Here is a 16,116-nt window from a genome sequence, read left to right as displayed (position 1 = left end):
TGAATTAATTTCCATTTGACCTCGTTCATCCAGCCAATGATGATTTTTTTTTTCTCCAGACTAAATATACTGTATGTTGAGAACATTAATTTTATCAATATACTGATTATCCGAGATGAAATAACATGATTTCCAAATAATAATGCGAACTCCCACAACTACGAATAAGGTTTTACTTACGCTACAAGGTTTTACTCACCATTTCCTAAAACCATTAAAAAAATATATCCAAAAAACGTCGATCATACTTCTTGATATAAACAACGTGATTTGTATCAACATGAACCCTTTTAAGTTTTAATGCAGCTTTTATAGTCTTTCTTTCAACTTGCGTCTGCTTGCTCATAAAAAATAAAACAGTTATGCAGTTGTAATATTAAGATGTTGATGTGCTTCCTGTCTGAATGACTTTCATTGATAATAAAAAAATAAATAAAACGTTGCCTGAATGACGTCATTGGTGTTGTGGACATGCGCGTTGTTAAGTAACGAGAGGGGGAGTGGAGCTCGTGCTGCTGGAGCTTCTTAGCGACGACTATCAACAGGGAGTGTATCCGACGACAGAGCCCGGAGCTGGGGGAATGAGCGTCGCCAGAATCCGGTCCCATCCGTCGCAACCGTGGTCCCTCTCTGCCTGACAACCATCGGAACAGAATCTTAACGGAACCAGCTCTCAGACGAACCCAGTATCGGGTGAGTAGATGGTCGGGGAACCGGAGAAACCAAGGGGGAAAAGGGGCCTGATTCGGCCGAATCTGAGGCTCGTCTTCACGGCTTACCAGGAGAGGGGGAGGGGGCGAACAGCAAAGGATGCCTCACTCCCCCGGCGAGTGTAGCGCAGACATGGGTGCGGTTTTTAACATGAAACACGCGAAAGTAACACATTTATCACAATTAACCGTTTTTATTTCAGTCAACTGCGGCAACTGTGGCTGTTAGCTAGCTAGCTGATCGTCAACTATAACAGGAATCTTCAGCACACATTCCAGTTTTAACTCTTAAAAATGATCTTTAAAATGACAATAAAGTGAGCCGTAGTCTGTTACGTGTGTGGAAGTATGGTGTATCGTTGTGTCGCGGATGACATCTGCCTGTCTTGTCGCTGTGTCCCACCGTCATGACCGGAAAATGGTGTTATGTAAACGGGGTTTTGTGTGATGTTGTCATGAACTGAGAGGACGTGAAGGCTGGAGGTAGTGCGTGTAGAGTTTGGAACCCAGGAGTTGATGGTGGAATGACAGCTGTCTGAGCGAGAGGCGTAGCAGCGCTGTTTTTCATGCTATTGCGAAATCCTGTGCGACCCTTGTTTTCCCTCATTGAGCACATCACTGCGTGGTGGATTTAAACTCCGATTACATGTCAGAGACAAAAGAGATCACACTGTGACGGCTGGAGATGACGTGTACGGTGGTTTTATAGACTCGCTGTCTGCGCAGCATCTGACCAACTGTCAATGCTGTGTTATACAAATGACTTGGGACTGAGAATAACAATGAGATGTCGCTTCACTTTTCCAGGCCCCAAAAGTTCTGGTTGAATATTCTGGTATCTGATTCATATGGCAGTGACACACTGCTCAGACATGTGGTTCCAGTGACTACATAGACATCATGTTTGTTTGTGGTCACATTTTTTTGGTTGTCTGGCGGAATGTTATTGTGTCCTCTCGCCGTCTACTGATGATTTATGCGTGATGGAACCAAGACTTATAAAACCCATTATTTATTTAGGAGACAAGTTTGTCCTTGTGTCTGAATGAACTGATGTTACTGAAGTTATTTTGTTTGGATCATGTTATAGTTTATAACTACCTTAACATCATGTAGAAGTCAGGACACGTTACTCTGTACGTTCGTGGTTGTGTTGTTTTCTTGGAATGTGACTGAGAGGTGTCACTCCAGGGCTGGAGGTGACTTGCCATGGTCTTGTGCCACCTGCGGGCCCGTTTTTATTATTTAATAGCTGTTAAATCCCATCCATACCTGCCCAGTTCTCTTGCGTGGATGGTCAATTTTGGGTGGATGTTATGAGCTCTTTTCAAAGCCCTTTCGATGTTAACATGCGTCTGTTTCCATTGGAGCCCAATTTGTTTCAGTTCCCAAGTTACCGGCGAGGAAGCTTTGAAGTTGTGCTCCGATCTCCGCGGGAGTCTGAGTGCAGTCTGCAAGCCCTGACACAGATAAATCCCGCCAGCGCCGCGTGGCTGCTCCTGGCTTCTCTCGGTTCTTCCACACAGAGTGAACCCTAAATAAATGATGGTCCGGCACCGGCGTCACGTGCAGTTCAGCTCAGAACAAATGCTCCATTTTTCATGTATTCAGTGTGCATCAGTTGAAATTTGTTTTTGGTTCAAATATAAACTTCTGTGGGAGTGGGTTTCTGCTTGTTTACTCTCTGATGGTCGAGTTGTGGGCTCCCTTGGCTCTCTGGTTCTGTCTTGAGTTTGCAGATGCAAGTTGCTGGTCAGATCTTTGGTACCAGGGAGTCACAGTCACAGTGTTGAGGAGAACATGAGCAGAGCAGAATGATTATTGGTTTCACCTTTTCTGTCTTCACAACAGTGACAACTTGCAAACATGGAGCTAAGAGTGGGAAACAAGTATCGGCTCGGGCGGAAGATAGGCAGCGGATCCTTTGGTGACATTTATCTCGGTGAGTAATCTCTGTTTTAGATTTGAACAGGAGATTAAGTTGCATACATGCAGGAAGTTCTGTTTTCGTCGACTGTGATCTCTGCATAACTGCTGATGATGTCGATGCAATCTCCTGACCAGAACACGCTTTTCAGCGGTTCTGATATCTGATAACTTTCTAACAAGAGTGTTAAAGATGGGATTAAATCATGGGTTTTATGAGATTAAGACTCGTCGGTTGTTCGATATCATCATCTTAAGGGGCTGAAGCCGAATCAATTACCATGTCTTAAAGTTGGAATTAAAAGTCTCAGCTGATTTAGCATAATTTCCCAAAAGGGAGATCATCTTCTTCTCTCTAAAAATGTGTGTCAATTTTAAGGTGCCAACATTGCCACTGGTGAGGAAGTAGCCATCAAGCTGGAGTGTGTGAAGACCAAACATCCACAGCTGCACATCGAGAGCAAGTTCTACAAGATGATGCAGGGAGGAGGTGAGGACATTCTGCCACGTTCTAGCATGAGTGCAACTCAGAGCCGCTCGATTGACCCCATGTTCGCTGCAGTGGGCATCCCCTCGATAAAATGGTGCGGCGCTGAAGGAGACTACAATGTGATGGTGATGGAGCTGCTGGGCCCAAGTCTGGAGGACCTGTTCAACTTCTGCTCCCGCAAGTTCAGCTTGAAGACTGTCCTGCTGTTGGCAGACCAGATGGTAAATCCCATTTCAGTCTGCCTTTCCTTCACAATTGAAATGCATTCATAATTCAAGGAGGTCACAAGCTTGACCTACTTTTAGTTGAGTGTGAGCAGCACATGATGGCCCCGTCACTATCGTGCAGAAGCTCAGGACTATTTGTTTATAATTTGGCTTCCTCTTCCACTCGCCACACACTGTAGATACTCTGTTATTTTGGAGTTGACGGCCAGTTGTATCGTCTCATCTAGATCAGCCGAATCGAGTACATCCACTCCAAGAATTTCATCCATCGAGACGTAAAGCCCGACAATTTCCTAATGGGGCTCGGCAAGAAGGGAAACCTGGTGTACATCATCGACTTCGGCCTGGCCAAAAAGTACAGAGACGCCCGCACCCACCAGCACATCCCCTACAGGGAGAACAAGAACCTGACGGGCACGGCACGCTACGCCTCCATAAACACTCATCTGGGCATCGGTGAGTAGAGCCAATGCATTTGCTAGTTTGTTTCAGCGTGTCATGCCAACACCCAAGAATGACGCACGTAAGGCCAGTGTCAGGGGGAAAAAGTTGACTGTTTAAAAAACATCTTTAAAATGGAACATGTGGACCTTAGTGGAAACAATTGACCATAAAAATGCAGATTTTGGTGTGAAAGCCTTCTGTCGGTGTCAAATTCAAGGTGCATGGTTCCTGAACCTACAGGCAGCTCCTGCGTGGCGATAGAGGTTTGAACAAAGCAGGTGTGGGTGTGTTTCCGCAGCTAAAGGACAGCCATGAAACATAATCAGGGAGAGGGTTTTACTGCAGACAAGCGCATGTGTATCGTCGATATGATCTTGCAAATTGTTATGTAAAGGTTAACCTCCAGTTAAAACCTCAAAACAAAGGTCACAAAGTATGGACTCTAAGATCCTCCAGGCTTGATGTGTAAATCGGAGAAACATTCCGGGCCATGGTAGATTCAATTTGCTGTCTATGACATGGAGATGAGGCTGAGAACCTTTGCTCACGCACGATAACATTGTGTCCACAGAGCAGTCCCGGCGTGACGACCTGGAGTCGCTGGGCTACGTCCTCATGTACTTCAACCTGGGCTCTCTGCCCTGGCAGGGCCTGAAGGCGGCCACCAAGAGACAGAAGTATGAGCGGATCAGTGAGAAGAAGATGTCCACGCCCATCGAAATGCTTTGCAAAGGATATCCATGTAAGTGCCGATGATCATAGATGCCAGTGTCGGAGTCAAGTGTCAACCATGAAACTGCTGATGGAGATGATTTCCCCAGGAACTTAACTTGGAACTTCCTGAGGCAAGACTTGGACGCTAATCTCAGTTACAATGATGGTTCTTTGGCTTTTTGCAGCCGAGTTCTCCACATACCTGAACTTCTGCCGATCACTCCGATTCGACGACAAGCCTGACTACTCGTACCTGCGACAGCTGTTCAGGAATCTCTTCCACCGGCAGGGCTTCTCCTATGACTACGTGTTTGACTGGAACATGCTGAAATTCGTAAGTTAGCCCGCCAAGCCTTCTTCGGGGATCCACCTGTGACGCGGCGGTTCTGTGTTCTGTTCTTCAGGGTGCCAGTCGGACCGCCGAGGACGGAGACCGAGAGAGGAGGGCGGGAGACGAAAGGGACGAGCGAATTGGTGGCGCCCCCAGGGGGCCTGCCGTGCGGGGTCCCCCTCCTGGACCCAATTCTGGCCCCGCAAACCGGGTCAGGAATGGGCAGGAACAGGCCATCTCTAATCCAGCATCCCGGGTCCAACAGTCTGGTGAGTTGGGCATGTTTCCTGCCATCTGGGCTTTCTATCCACAGAGGAATCGGACTGAACGCCAGGCTTAGACATTGACTGACTTCTTCATCATCTTCACCGTCCTCGACCTATTTAAACAAACGTTCAACAAGAAAAAACTTAAAAACTTATTTCCGCCATCTAGTGACTTCAGGTTTACTCTAGGAGGACTTGGGTGAGGATATGTCAGAGAGATGTATACAGATCAGGGTTGTCCCCTGTGCTTTAGCATCGCGGCCCCTGATTTGGGGGGAAATGCTGGCCTTTTCAGCTGTTTTTGTCAGCAGAAAATGCTCCCTCAATGCCCCCCTTTACTTCTACACTGAAGGAAAAAAAAATCAGAGGGAGAAGCCTGCACATGTAGTGTCAGGTTCCAAGGCGGTCCTTGTCTCAGTGCACTCCTGATGTCGCCTGAATTGTTGTTTGCATCATTATTTTGCATGAGCTGCCTCCGGAGCTTCATTTCACGATACATGATTTCAGGGAACACATCTCCTCGTGCTATTTCTCGTGCAGAGAGAGAGAGGAAGGTGAGCATGAGGCTCCACCGCGGGGCCCCGGCCAACGTCTCCTCCTCCGACCTCACTGCCCGCCATGACCAGTCCAGAATCTCCACATCGCAGGTGAGGCCTGCCAGAACGGATCGCTGCCATTCCTCGCCTGCTCACTTGAATATCGACGGGGTTTTGCACTCGTTTTTCTGCCTTCTGTCTGAAGCTACTGTGTTGTGTTTACAGGTCAGCGTCCCGTTTGAGCATATGGGGAAGTAACAGCTCAGCTCAGCTCTGCATGCACACAAACCGACAGGTACAGACTGACTCGTGGCTCTGGTGATAACTGTGGATCCGGTTCTCCAGTGACACTCGTCTCTTGTTTGCAGGGCTGCAAGGATCATCATCCCTCTCTTTCATTTCCTTCCTCCATCGTCTCATGAACAAGGGCAATGCCGACAGACACTGCAGTCTTTTGTAGTCTAATGATCCACCTCTGAACTCTTCTGTGCTGGATCACCAGAAAAGAATCTTTCCACCGTCGCTCCCATGAAGACTCGGAGGTGTCCTGACGGCATGTTCCAGTTATGATTTATCGCTCCCCGCACCTCAGACGCGACCCTCCTGCGAATGTCATCTTTCCTTTGGGACACTTTCCTTTGCTTTTGGGAGGAAGAGCAGCTGAGCAGTGGCAGGATGTGGGTGAGAGGGACTGAACGGTTCAGTACGTTTTGCTTTTGGCTGTTTAAGAATGTACTTGGTGATGTTCTCATTGCTGCTTGCCTGCAATTGATCTGGTGCCCTGAAACTCTGCCCCCCCCCCCGGTGCCCTTCTTCCTTGTGGTTTTAACGCAACACTGCACACACTCTTGAGGGAACCAAACCTCAGGAAACTATTTAAGTTTATAGCTGCCTGTTTGAACTAACAAATAGCTGCAATTTTTACCATTGTTACCCTTTTTTAAGTTTTTCTTTTGCAGTGGGGAGGTGGGCTCTCAGCAAGGCGTTTTTTTTTTTTTTTTTTCCAATGTTCATTGTAAATAATTTTTTTTATGTCGCTGTAAAGCCAAAATGTGTTTATTTGTTAAATGTAAAGTAGAAGACGCGTACTAATAATTTGGGCGGGGTTCAGAATTTTAGGTTTGTAAGATAGCGCGGGCTTTAGCGTCACTTTGCCAGCTGGGTCACTATGTGTGTGTGTGTGTGTGTGTGTGTGTGTGTGCGCGTGTGAGTGTGCATGCATGCGTACGACTGTGGAGCAGTTCATCCCTGATGCAAGGTTCAATCTGTGTGTTTTCTTTATTTGTTCTATTTATTTTGTATTTGTCTTTTAACTGTGACACACTCAGACTCGCTCGCCCCCCCCTGTTTCGACACCCTCGCAGGGCTGTTCCATCGAACCCCCTCTGCTAAATCATCACATTTCCAGTTCGTAACCTCCAGCGACCTTGATGTCATCGACCAGAAAACAGAATCGGATGCAGGGATGTGTAAATATCTGTCGTCAGGTGTGATACCTTGAGCAGGCGCCGTGACCCAGTGGCATCGTGGCGGTCGTGTTTTTCGGGGAGGGTGACGGAACGAACCGACTGAGGTGACGGGGTTTCACTTTATGTATTGTGTACGGATATCTTGTACAGTTCTTTAACGCTTTATTTACAACAGTATTTGTGTATATTTTATGAAGTAATAAAACGAAAAATGTTGCTCATTACTTGTCTTGGTCTGGTGTTTCCGTCTGCCTCTCTTGAAAATGATGCTCCAGCATTACACTTTCAGGTTTGATAAACAATCGTTACATTTGCTTTGGTTCTCATTTGTAGTTTTATTTTTTTTGTAGTTTTAAGTTTTATTTGTAAGGCCTCAAAATTATTTCACTTGATGCCGCTGTCATTTTTTTTCTCCTTGATCAAGTTTTAATCTTCTAAAACTTTTCAAGTACCTCCATTTAAAAGAGCTTTTTATTACCATGTTGTTTGCTGCTGATATAGTTTGATATTATTTTTTTAATTATAAATGTCTCCTGTGGCCTGGGACCTGTCGACACACTTATTAACTCCAACCTCAAGAATGAAAAATTCCTCACTTCTATATCAATTTTGGATGCATGTTGTTCATTACATGGGTATTAACATAGAAGTACCATTTGAACATGTTTTATAATCCGAAAACAAGTACGATTATTTACCGCCTGCTTCCATCTGTGGAGTGGATGTCTTTACTCTTAATATGACGCCATATAGAGTGCTATAGCGCTGTAATTCGTATGACGTCATAAAAACGAACTGTTGTACCGTCCATCAAGTGCCAGTGGTAAACGTGTGCGCGCATGCGCCGTGCAGCTGCGCGCTGGCAGCTGCTGCTCGTCCAGACCACCACCGCTGCTCGAAGAGATAACGGTCGAGTTTTGGACGTCAAGATCCCAACTCGTCGAGTTCGTCTGCTCTCCGTTCAACTACACCCGTCTTGTGTGAGAATCGTGTTCAGTATTTTTTCATTGAAATTACACAGAAAAAGGAAAATCAGGCTCACAATCGGCACTGACGTCAAGCTAACGTCTGCTAGCACAGTCTTGTCTTAGCTACCCGTTATTTGTTTTTATCCCAACTATTGGAGAGGAAAATGCGACAGTCTTTTTTGGTAGTTAAAAGATTTGTGTCCGCTGACCTCTTGTAATTCTGGAAACCAAATGAGACGATGAGCTAAAGTGAAGCTGAGCTACACAACCGCAGCAGAGGTGAGTCCACAACATTCAAGTGTTGACATATTATCGTGTAATATGTGCTGATACAGTCATCAGAAGGGCGAATGGTTCTCGTGTGTTGGTGTAGTTCTCGCCGCACTTTGAGCACTTAACAACTCGAGTGGTTTCTGTTGAGTGTCTCGGTGGTGGTGTGTGACCACAGAGCTGAAGGTCTGGTGCTTCGCTGCTGTCACAAAGACTCCTGATGCGATTGAGGTCAAAGTACAATGCATGTTTGGAAATGGAGCTCGGGTGCAGCCATCAGAACTGATGAGATGTGTTGTGTTGTGTGTGTGTTCAGCTGGGGGCATCAGTGTCTGTGGACACTGGGGTGGACTTAATATCCACCCTGCTGCCGTGTCGACGTCTGACATGAGCAGGAGGAAGATGGCAGTTCTACCCTAACAATAACGTCTTAGTACGTTCACAGTCAAATACATTTGGACTGATGGAAAACGTCTTTGGTGCTTCACCATCACTGCTTTACTGTTTGTGTGTTTGTTGCTGCTCAGTGATGGGAGGGGCTGGTTCTTCAGTATGTTCTCTTCTCTCTCTCATCGATCAGGTGTCCCAACTATCAGGCATGTTCAGACTGAAAGATCGAACTCTCAGAACCCACAGTCGATCAAATGATGAGACAGCATGTGGGTTTCATCCTCACCTCCCCACAGCCTCCACACAAGCAGGCCATGTCATGACTTTCTTGAGAAACAGAAACTTAACTGGAGCTCATGAGTTTTCAAGAAGGTTTCATGTGATTTAAATCATGAAAATCACAATTAAATGAGTAACACATCAGATCAGTGGAATGAAACAAAGCTCCTCCTGCTGTGTCAGGACTTCTGACTCTGAACTCGCTAACAAGTCGACTGGTTGTAGGAAATATCCAGGTACCAGAGTAAGTGAAGTTGTTTGGTTTTTACTTGAAGACCTGTTTTTAAACGATGGAAGAACTTCATGGCCGTCTTCCTGTGCTGCTGCTAGTGCACTGAAAGCCTGTTGTGAAAGCAGCAGCCACCTATTGGAGATGAAATGTCTGTATTTTCTTATAAACAGGAAGTTGCTTCACCGGCAGGTGAGAGGACGGGTCCTTGAGCATGAATAAGCTGGGGAGGCTCAACAATGATGTGCGGTCAGCGGGATGCATGAGTCATGTGTGGCCAAATCAAATCTGGCCGTTGTGCAATTCATTCATGTTGCCGTTAATCATTGCAGACTTCCTGGAGATAACGTCGGCTATTGTCAGAAGAGATGCTGCCTCTTGATGTGGGACCGATTTAGGAGTTGGAATTTGGTCCCTTCTTCTTTATTACTGTCATTTGCTGAGCTCACATAACAGTTCATGTAGATTCATCACTGAAGTCTGACTTCCGTCCTCTGCTTCTACAGAGAGGAGGGTGTTGCTATGGAAACTAAATCTGTATGAGCTCCAGTGCTGTGGCACAGAGACGATGACACTTGTATGGTGTTGTGTGGTTTCAAACTGTGTAGGAGAAGCTAGGTTTGCTGTGGAAAGCTTCAAACTTGACAATACACTCTCGACGTGATATTTTGACATCCTCTGCGAAGAGAAAAGTCGATGTGTGTCCTGATCAGAGATGACAGCGATGTCTCTCAGCTCAAAAATGCATTCAGGCGCAATGCGTCACATGAATAACCTTCTGTGCCTTTGTCATGCAGATGAATCCAATATGGAGGCGAGACATTCCTCTGACAGAGAGGCTGGGCAATGACTCCCCTTCAGGCCTGAGCCCGGGGAGCCCGGGCACCGCCGCCCCTCAGGTGTCCAACTCTTCCTGGGCACCAGATGTCCCGGTTGTCACGCCGGAGCAGCCCTTCTTCCTCATGACCTCCACCGCCCAGACCATATCGGGCTTCTTCGTTTGGACCGCGCTTCTGATCACGTGCCACCAGGTGAGCTGGGCTTGGATCTGGACCGACCAGGCGGCCGTGGTCGAGCTCTTGAACGGCCTCTTGGGGACGGCCAGCACCAATGAAAGCGATCAGCTGCTGACCTTACACTGTCATGATGTCTTCACCCCAGTCGGTGCTGAAGATAAGTGTTGCTGACCTGTTTACCTTGCAACACTGACCCTACTTATTAAGGGAATAGGAGTGTATACATGCTTGAGCGTTATGTCATTCCAACGAGAAACAAGAGTGTCGACGCACGTGTCTCACGATGGCCATGTGAAGCTTAAGCTCAGGTGACTCCCTCTGTTGGTCTCCACGTCAACAGCCTTTGTTAGCTGCAGCTCATCCCCGACAGTCTCTCGGCAACAGGGCTCCCTCCACCATCACCACAGAGGCGTGTGTGGTGGGGAGGAAGCTCACCTGCCGACAAGAGCCAAGCTTCACCTCCCCCAAAGCTTATTCTCCCAGAGGTGCGTGTCTGTTTGCCGCCTGGGAAAGGTGATATCGGAGGCTTTGTGTGGCCGCAGAGGTCGGCGCTGACAGGCTCGTCCTGTTCCTCCTGCGGTCTGCTGCCCTGAATACAAGCGCAGGATCAGTTTCCCAAAGCAAACACACTAACTGATGGACTCGGTGGGTGTGAACCGACAGGCATCTGCAGTGGGGCTCTCCGGCTCCTCCACCTCCAGCCACCGATGCTTGACAGTGTTGACTTATGTAGAACACAATGGAACCTGCATGGTAATATAAAATTTGTATCGATAACAATCACATCGATGTAAAGTAGTGACGTTGTAAAATAAATGACAGTATTTCAGTCCTCAGAGTTTCGGTTTTTCTGTCTCGCTCTGTAGTTCCTTTCTTGATAGATTCTTTACCAGTCTGTCATTTTGAAGGTGTTTTCTCTTTCTGCAGATCTACATGCACCTTCGTTACTACAGCTCTCCCAACGAGCAGAGGCACATCGTGAGGATCCTCTTCATCGTCCCCATCTATGCCTTCGACTCCTGGCTCAGCCTCCTGTTCTTCACCAACGAAGAGTACTATGTCTATTTCGACACAGTCCGAGACTGCTACGAAGGTGAGCCACAGTTTTGTTACTTTTTCTGTGGCGTCAATTTAAAGCCTGACTGGAGAAATGCTCAGGTCTGGAGCTGGACTTCATTGCATTGAGTCCTGTTGAGACCTGCAGAGCCTTGAGGGTCTTCAGGCAACGGACCTGCTCTCAGGTCAAAAGATCAGCTCCACGCCAGAGGTTGACGCCGCTGGGCGGGGTGACGGCCTGTGGAAAAAAACAGCATGCAAATGTCTGACAAAGAAGCTGCTGTGCCACGGTGGCTGTTTTTACAGTCAGCTGAAAGAGCTGCTTCTCACCCTTCAATTAGAGCCAAACACTGGAGGAGCCCTGTTCTGGAGTGGAGCCAGGCTTAACTGGGTTCAGATTTCCACGATGGTCCTCCTGGAGTTAACAAACTTCACATATTGTTGGTTTGTGCTGATCAAGTCTTCTAGTTTTCTCGGGACGTGCTGCCATTTCCATCCCTCCAGTTCGCAGTTTGGGCCTGAAGATCTCATTCATGAGTCACTCAGAGTGTGTTTTCCCTCCACAGCCTTTGTTATCTACAACTTCCTGAGTCTGTGTTACGAGTACCTGGGCGGAGAGAGCGCCATCATGGCTGAGATCCGAGGGAAGCCCATCGAGTGAGTCTGGTCGACGCAGCTTCTTCCACTCACTCTGTTTTTCCCTCGAATAATGGTGTTGCGTTGGGGTCAGGTCCAGCTGCGTGTACGGAACCTGCTGCCTGTGGGGGAAGACCTACTCCATCGGCTTCCTCAGGTTCTGCAAACAGGTTTGGTCCGCAGCGCTGCCAGTCCCATTTGTGCTACAGGATTTGGTTTGTCCTCAGGCGACGCTGCAGTTTTGCGTGGTGAAGCCGCTGATGGCCGTCATCACCGTCCTCCTCCAGGCGTTTGGGAAGTACAGAGATGGAGACTTCAAGTAGGTTTCAACCCCACACGCTGGGCTCGTGTCGTGATGTCTGGATCAGACCTGACCCGGACTCCTTCCGCAGCGTCGCCAGCGGTTACCTGTACGTCACCATCATCTACAACATCTCCGTCAGCCTGTCGCTCTACGCCCTCTTCCTCTTCTACTTCGCCACTCGAGAGCTGCTGGTGCCCTACAGCCCCGTGCTCAAGTTCTTCATGGTCAAGTCGGTCATCTTCCTCTCCTTCTGGCAGGGTGAGTCCAGCGCAGGACATCCAGACGGGAGATGCAACAGCCATCAGGTCATGCTTTAACACGTGCTCTGACGCAGGAATGCTGCTCGCCATCCTGGAGAAGTGCGGCGCCATCCCCCGCATCAAGTCCAGCGACTTCTCCGTGGGCGAGGGGACGGTCGCCGCCGGCTACCAGAACTTCATCATCTGCATCGAGATGTTCTTCGCTGCCGTCGCTCTGCGCCATGCTTTCACCTACAAGGTGTACATGGACAAGAGGCTGGACTCTTACGGTGAGAGACAGAGGAGTTCTGCTGGACGCCATGTTGCTGATCGTCTCCTGAAAGACCTCGTCTCTTTGCTGGCTCTCGTCGTTCCTCTCCTCCTGATTGTTTGACTTCCTTTTCTGCTTCTGCGTGTTCACTCTTCTGTTTTCTCTCTTCTGGACTGCGCTGCACTCGAAGGCTCTTTTCCTATCTATGGACAGTACGGTAGGTCTGATGTCACCTGTTGTCACCTCCACCTGCGTCCTCTTTTGTTTCCCTGTGTTTGGTCATGTGCCAGATTTTTCGTCATTTCCTGTTTATGTTTATCATTTTTTGGATGTGTTGAAGCTGTGTTTGGTATAGGGATGCTCCGATCGATCAGTCACCGATCATGATCGGCCGATTTCAGCTGTCACAGCCGATCACAACAACCGATCACGTGAGACAGCGCTCTGATGAAGCCCGCTGGTTGTGATGCTCCTCCTCCACTCCTCCCTACTGGCTGCTAGAGGGTCTTTCAATCTGTCATCTAAAGCTGGCCTCCTGCAGCACATGCGCGGGAAAATGCTGTGCAGGGAAGCGCCTTTAAAACGAAACAGCTCCGGCACTTGACAGAGCACAGAGTTTTCACGAGAGTGAGACCGCTGGTTGGTCAGCAGCTGTTAGCGCCACTGACGCTTAGCAACACCCGCCGGTCCGAGTGTGACATTCACGGTTTACCCGTCGCCATTACGGAGTCTGAATCTGAAACTTTTGAAAACGTCCAGAGTGGAAACTTTCATCAATGCAGTGCTCTCTGTCTCGGAGTCCCGCTACGACATCTCACATCGAATTAAATGCTTTGCAGTTGGGTCCTTTTCATATAATAGTTGCTGCATTCAGCAAGGTTTTTCTATTTTTGCCACCTTAAAGAGGTATATAAATGGTGTCTGAATTAAAATAATTTAAAGTTAATTTTTTCCACATCATGTACACAGAAGGTCTCATCACTTCGATTACAAATTCATTGTCAATATGATCGGTATCGGTGATCGGCAGCATCCCTAGTTTGGTTTCTTAGAATTATTTTACACAGAATGTGATCATTGTCTCACCTAAGTTGTAGCTCCCTGGACATGAGTGATGTTGACCTCTGACCCGTGTCCTTCTGCTCGCCAGGCCGCTGTGCCCCCATGAAGAGCATCTCCAGCAGCCTGAAGGAGACCATGAACCCCGGCGACATGGTCCAGGATGCCATCCACAACTTCTCGCCGGCGTACCAGCAGTACACACAGCAGTCGACGCTGGAGCGCGGCGGCGGGCCCCCGCTCTCCCGCAGCCACAGCAACATCAGCACCCGCGCAGACAACGAGAAGACGCTCCTGCTCAGCTCTGACGACGAGTTCTGAGCTAAATACTGGGCTCCTCTGGTTCCGGAGGTGATCCGCTGTGTGATTCAGGTCTTAAATCCGGATCCAATTCCAGGTTTGCGTTCAATCGACTTTTAGTTAGGAACCACATTTACTGTTTTTACTGAACAAACAACAGGGTTGGTTTTATGGAACACAAACTGAAACACGACCTCAAGTTTGACTGGAAACATGCCACAGTTGTGAGTCACCACATCTTGCTCATTACATCACACTATCTAACAACAAATATTCACAATACAAGTAATAGCCACACAGTGTAATCGTAATTACAGCCGTCTCATATAATAATGATGTAATAACCTGCTGCCTTTTACTGTCGCAGCTCTGACTGAAGGATCCAAAACAATGTTTTGCTGACCTCAAACCACAGTCCAGTGGTTTTCTGTTTGTAACGTGGAGCTGTAAATGGGTCAATTTGATACAAAAGTGGGCGCAAACCAGACGGAGACCCTGAGATTGGAATGTTGACTTCACACTTTCAGGGTTCATCAAACCGTCACTTTTCAATTTCAGCAAGATCAGGAATTTGGGGGAAATGACTTTATCACTGATTCAGTTAGGTGGGGTTCGGTTGTGTCGAGTTCCTCCCTCAGTCCAGGACTGTCTGCACTGATGCCTGTAAACCTTGCTCCCCAGGTCTTGGGGTTGACCACCTTGACCAGGTGACTTACTGGAACACTGAAGGTCATGTAGTGCTCGTGCGACATTTATAATCTCTGAGATTTATTAGCGTACTTGGAGTACGACTGCTGTACGTGTGTGTATCGCAATCTTCTGCTGCACTTTAAGATTAAAGAGAGAGATGCTGGTGAAGTGCCATCTTAAACTGACACGGCCTCTCGTACTGCTGTTGTTGCTGATCTGTCTCCTCCTTCCTCCTCACCTCTGCCTCTTAACGCAAATGTTGCCAAATAGTGGGAGCCGCTCTCCTCACCCAGCCGCCGATACAGAGCAGGCCTGTGTCCTCAGTCCTTTATAAGGTGAATATTCTCTGGATGTTTTGTTGGTGGTGGATGTAGGGTTTTCAGTCGGGAGCTTGTTGTAGTGTTTTTGTGCGACCAGCTGTCGGGACGAGCGCAAGTGCAGCGGCACCCACACAGATTACAGATTAGCAAAGACGCAACACTAGCAGCTGCAAAGTGCGACAGACTCTAATCCCACAATTAAGGGCATTACAAGTAAAACGGAGCGGGCCAGTGTCTGCGGATGTGACTGTCAAACACATGACCCACTTTAATGTGAAGGAAGGTGACACTTTTTGGCGCAGTTGTCGTGAACTTGTGGCATAAAAAACGTGGCATTAAAGCGCTATTTTTCCCAAGGGAAATGTGAACTAAGTGGGCGGAGGCTCCAACATTATTGGCGATATCGCAGCCGTTACTGATGACGCACGTCTCTGCTCAGGCTTTCTTAGTAATCAGATATGATTCCTTCGTTCACACTAACTTAGTGGCCTCAATAAAGTGAAATTCACTGACTATTCTCTGCTTTTCTCCAGTCAGCAGCCGACTCTAGCCATGCTTGGTGTTACTTCGATATAAATGCAGATATATTGTTCCTAATGTGGACCACGATGTACATAGTCTCTGCTCTGGTGAATTTTGGAAAAATGCTGATAGTGCTTTGTTTTTTGTTTTGTTTTTGTTTTTTAAGAGATATTTTAGTGTCTTAATGTTTTTCTCATATATTCCCTGTTTTATCTCTGTTGTATACTTTGTAAACGTTTTTAATTGTCTTATTTCTGGTTGTTTTTGTTGCTGTTGAAAGAAAAATAAAGTGCACTGTAAAATAAGCACGTGTGGGTCCACATTAATGATACACTTGGACAGATGTGAGATCTGGTCGGGGCTTGACCGTGTTGCTTTTGCACCAGAGTGCACTTAAGAGTGTTGAGGGAATGAACTGTGTAACACCTCACGCCGCTATTCAAGTGGTTTTAAG

The 16,116-nt window shown here is 47.5% G+C and overlaps 2 protein-coding genes across 7 annotated transcripts; both read left to right on the top strand.

Annotated features, from left to right (window-relative positions):
- The first annotated feature begins 508 nt into the window (after nt 1-508).
- LOC128750801 (casein kinase I) lies at nt 509-7,334 on the top strand. Of its 3 annotated transcripts, XM_053851314.1 has the most exons (11): nt 510-693; nt 2,562-2,652; nt 3,016-3,126; nt 3,199-3,347; nt 3,581-3,809; nt 4,369-4,539; nt 4,697-4,845; nt 4,916-5,111; nt 5,616-5,755; nt 5,870-5,939; nt 6,013-7,334. In XM_053851314.1, the coding sequence occupies exons 2-10, from the start codon at nt 2,577-2,579 to the stop codon at nt 5,900-5,902; spliced, it is 1,254 nt and encodes a 417-aa protein (XP_053707289.1). In that variant the 5' UTR covers nt 510-693; nt 2,562-2,576; the 3' UTR covers nt 5,903-5,939; nt 6,013-7,334. The 3 variants fall into 3 exon arrangements, with proteins under 3 accessions (XP_053707288.1, XP_053707287.1, XP_053707289.1); XM_053851313.1 differs by having other exon boundaries at nt 509-693; nt 3,016-3,347; nt 5,649-5,755; XM_053851312.1 differs by having other exon boundaries at nt 509-693; nt 3,016-3,347.
- Nucleotides 7,335-7,965: 631 nt separating this feature from the next.
- On the top strand, nt 7,966-15,967 carry LOC128750800 (transmembrane protein 184B-like). 4 transcript variants are annotated; one of them, XM_053851310.1, is made up of 10 exons: nt 7,967-8,360; nt 10,047-10,280; nt 11,193-11,358; nt 11,888-11,978; nt 12,052-12,127; nt 12,185-12,276; nt 12,350-12,519; nt 12,596-12,790; nt 12,962-12,988; nt 13,922-15,967. In XM_053851310.1, the coding sequence occupies exons 2-10, from the start codon at nt 10,047-10,049 to the stop codon at nt 14,149-14,151; spliced, it is 1,281 nt and encodes a 426-aa protein (XP_053707285.1). In that variant the 5' UTR covers nt 7,967-8,360; the 3' UTR covers nt 14,152-15,967. The 4 variants fall into 4 exon arrangements, with proteins under 4 accessions (XP_053707282.1, XP_053707285.1, XP_053707286.1 ...); XM_053851307.1 differs by having other exon boundaries at nt 7,966-8,360; nt 12,052-12,276; XM_053851311.1 differs by lacking the exon at nt 12,962-12,988.
- Nucleotides 15,968-16,116: the final 149 nt, after the last annotated feature.

Source organism: Synchiropus splendidus, chromosome 19, assembly GCF_027744825.2.
Source record: "Synchiropus splendidus isolate RoL2022-P1 chromosome 19, RoL_Sspl_1.0, whole genome shotgun sequence".
Lineage (NCBI taxonomy): Eukaryota > Metazoa > Chordata > Actinopteri > Syngnathiformes > Callionymidae > Synchiropus > Synchiropus splendidus.
The sequence above is the reverse complement of the archived record's forward strand: the minus strand, read 5'-3'. Positions and strand labels throughout refer to the sequence as shown.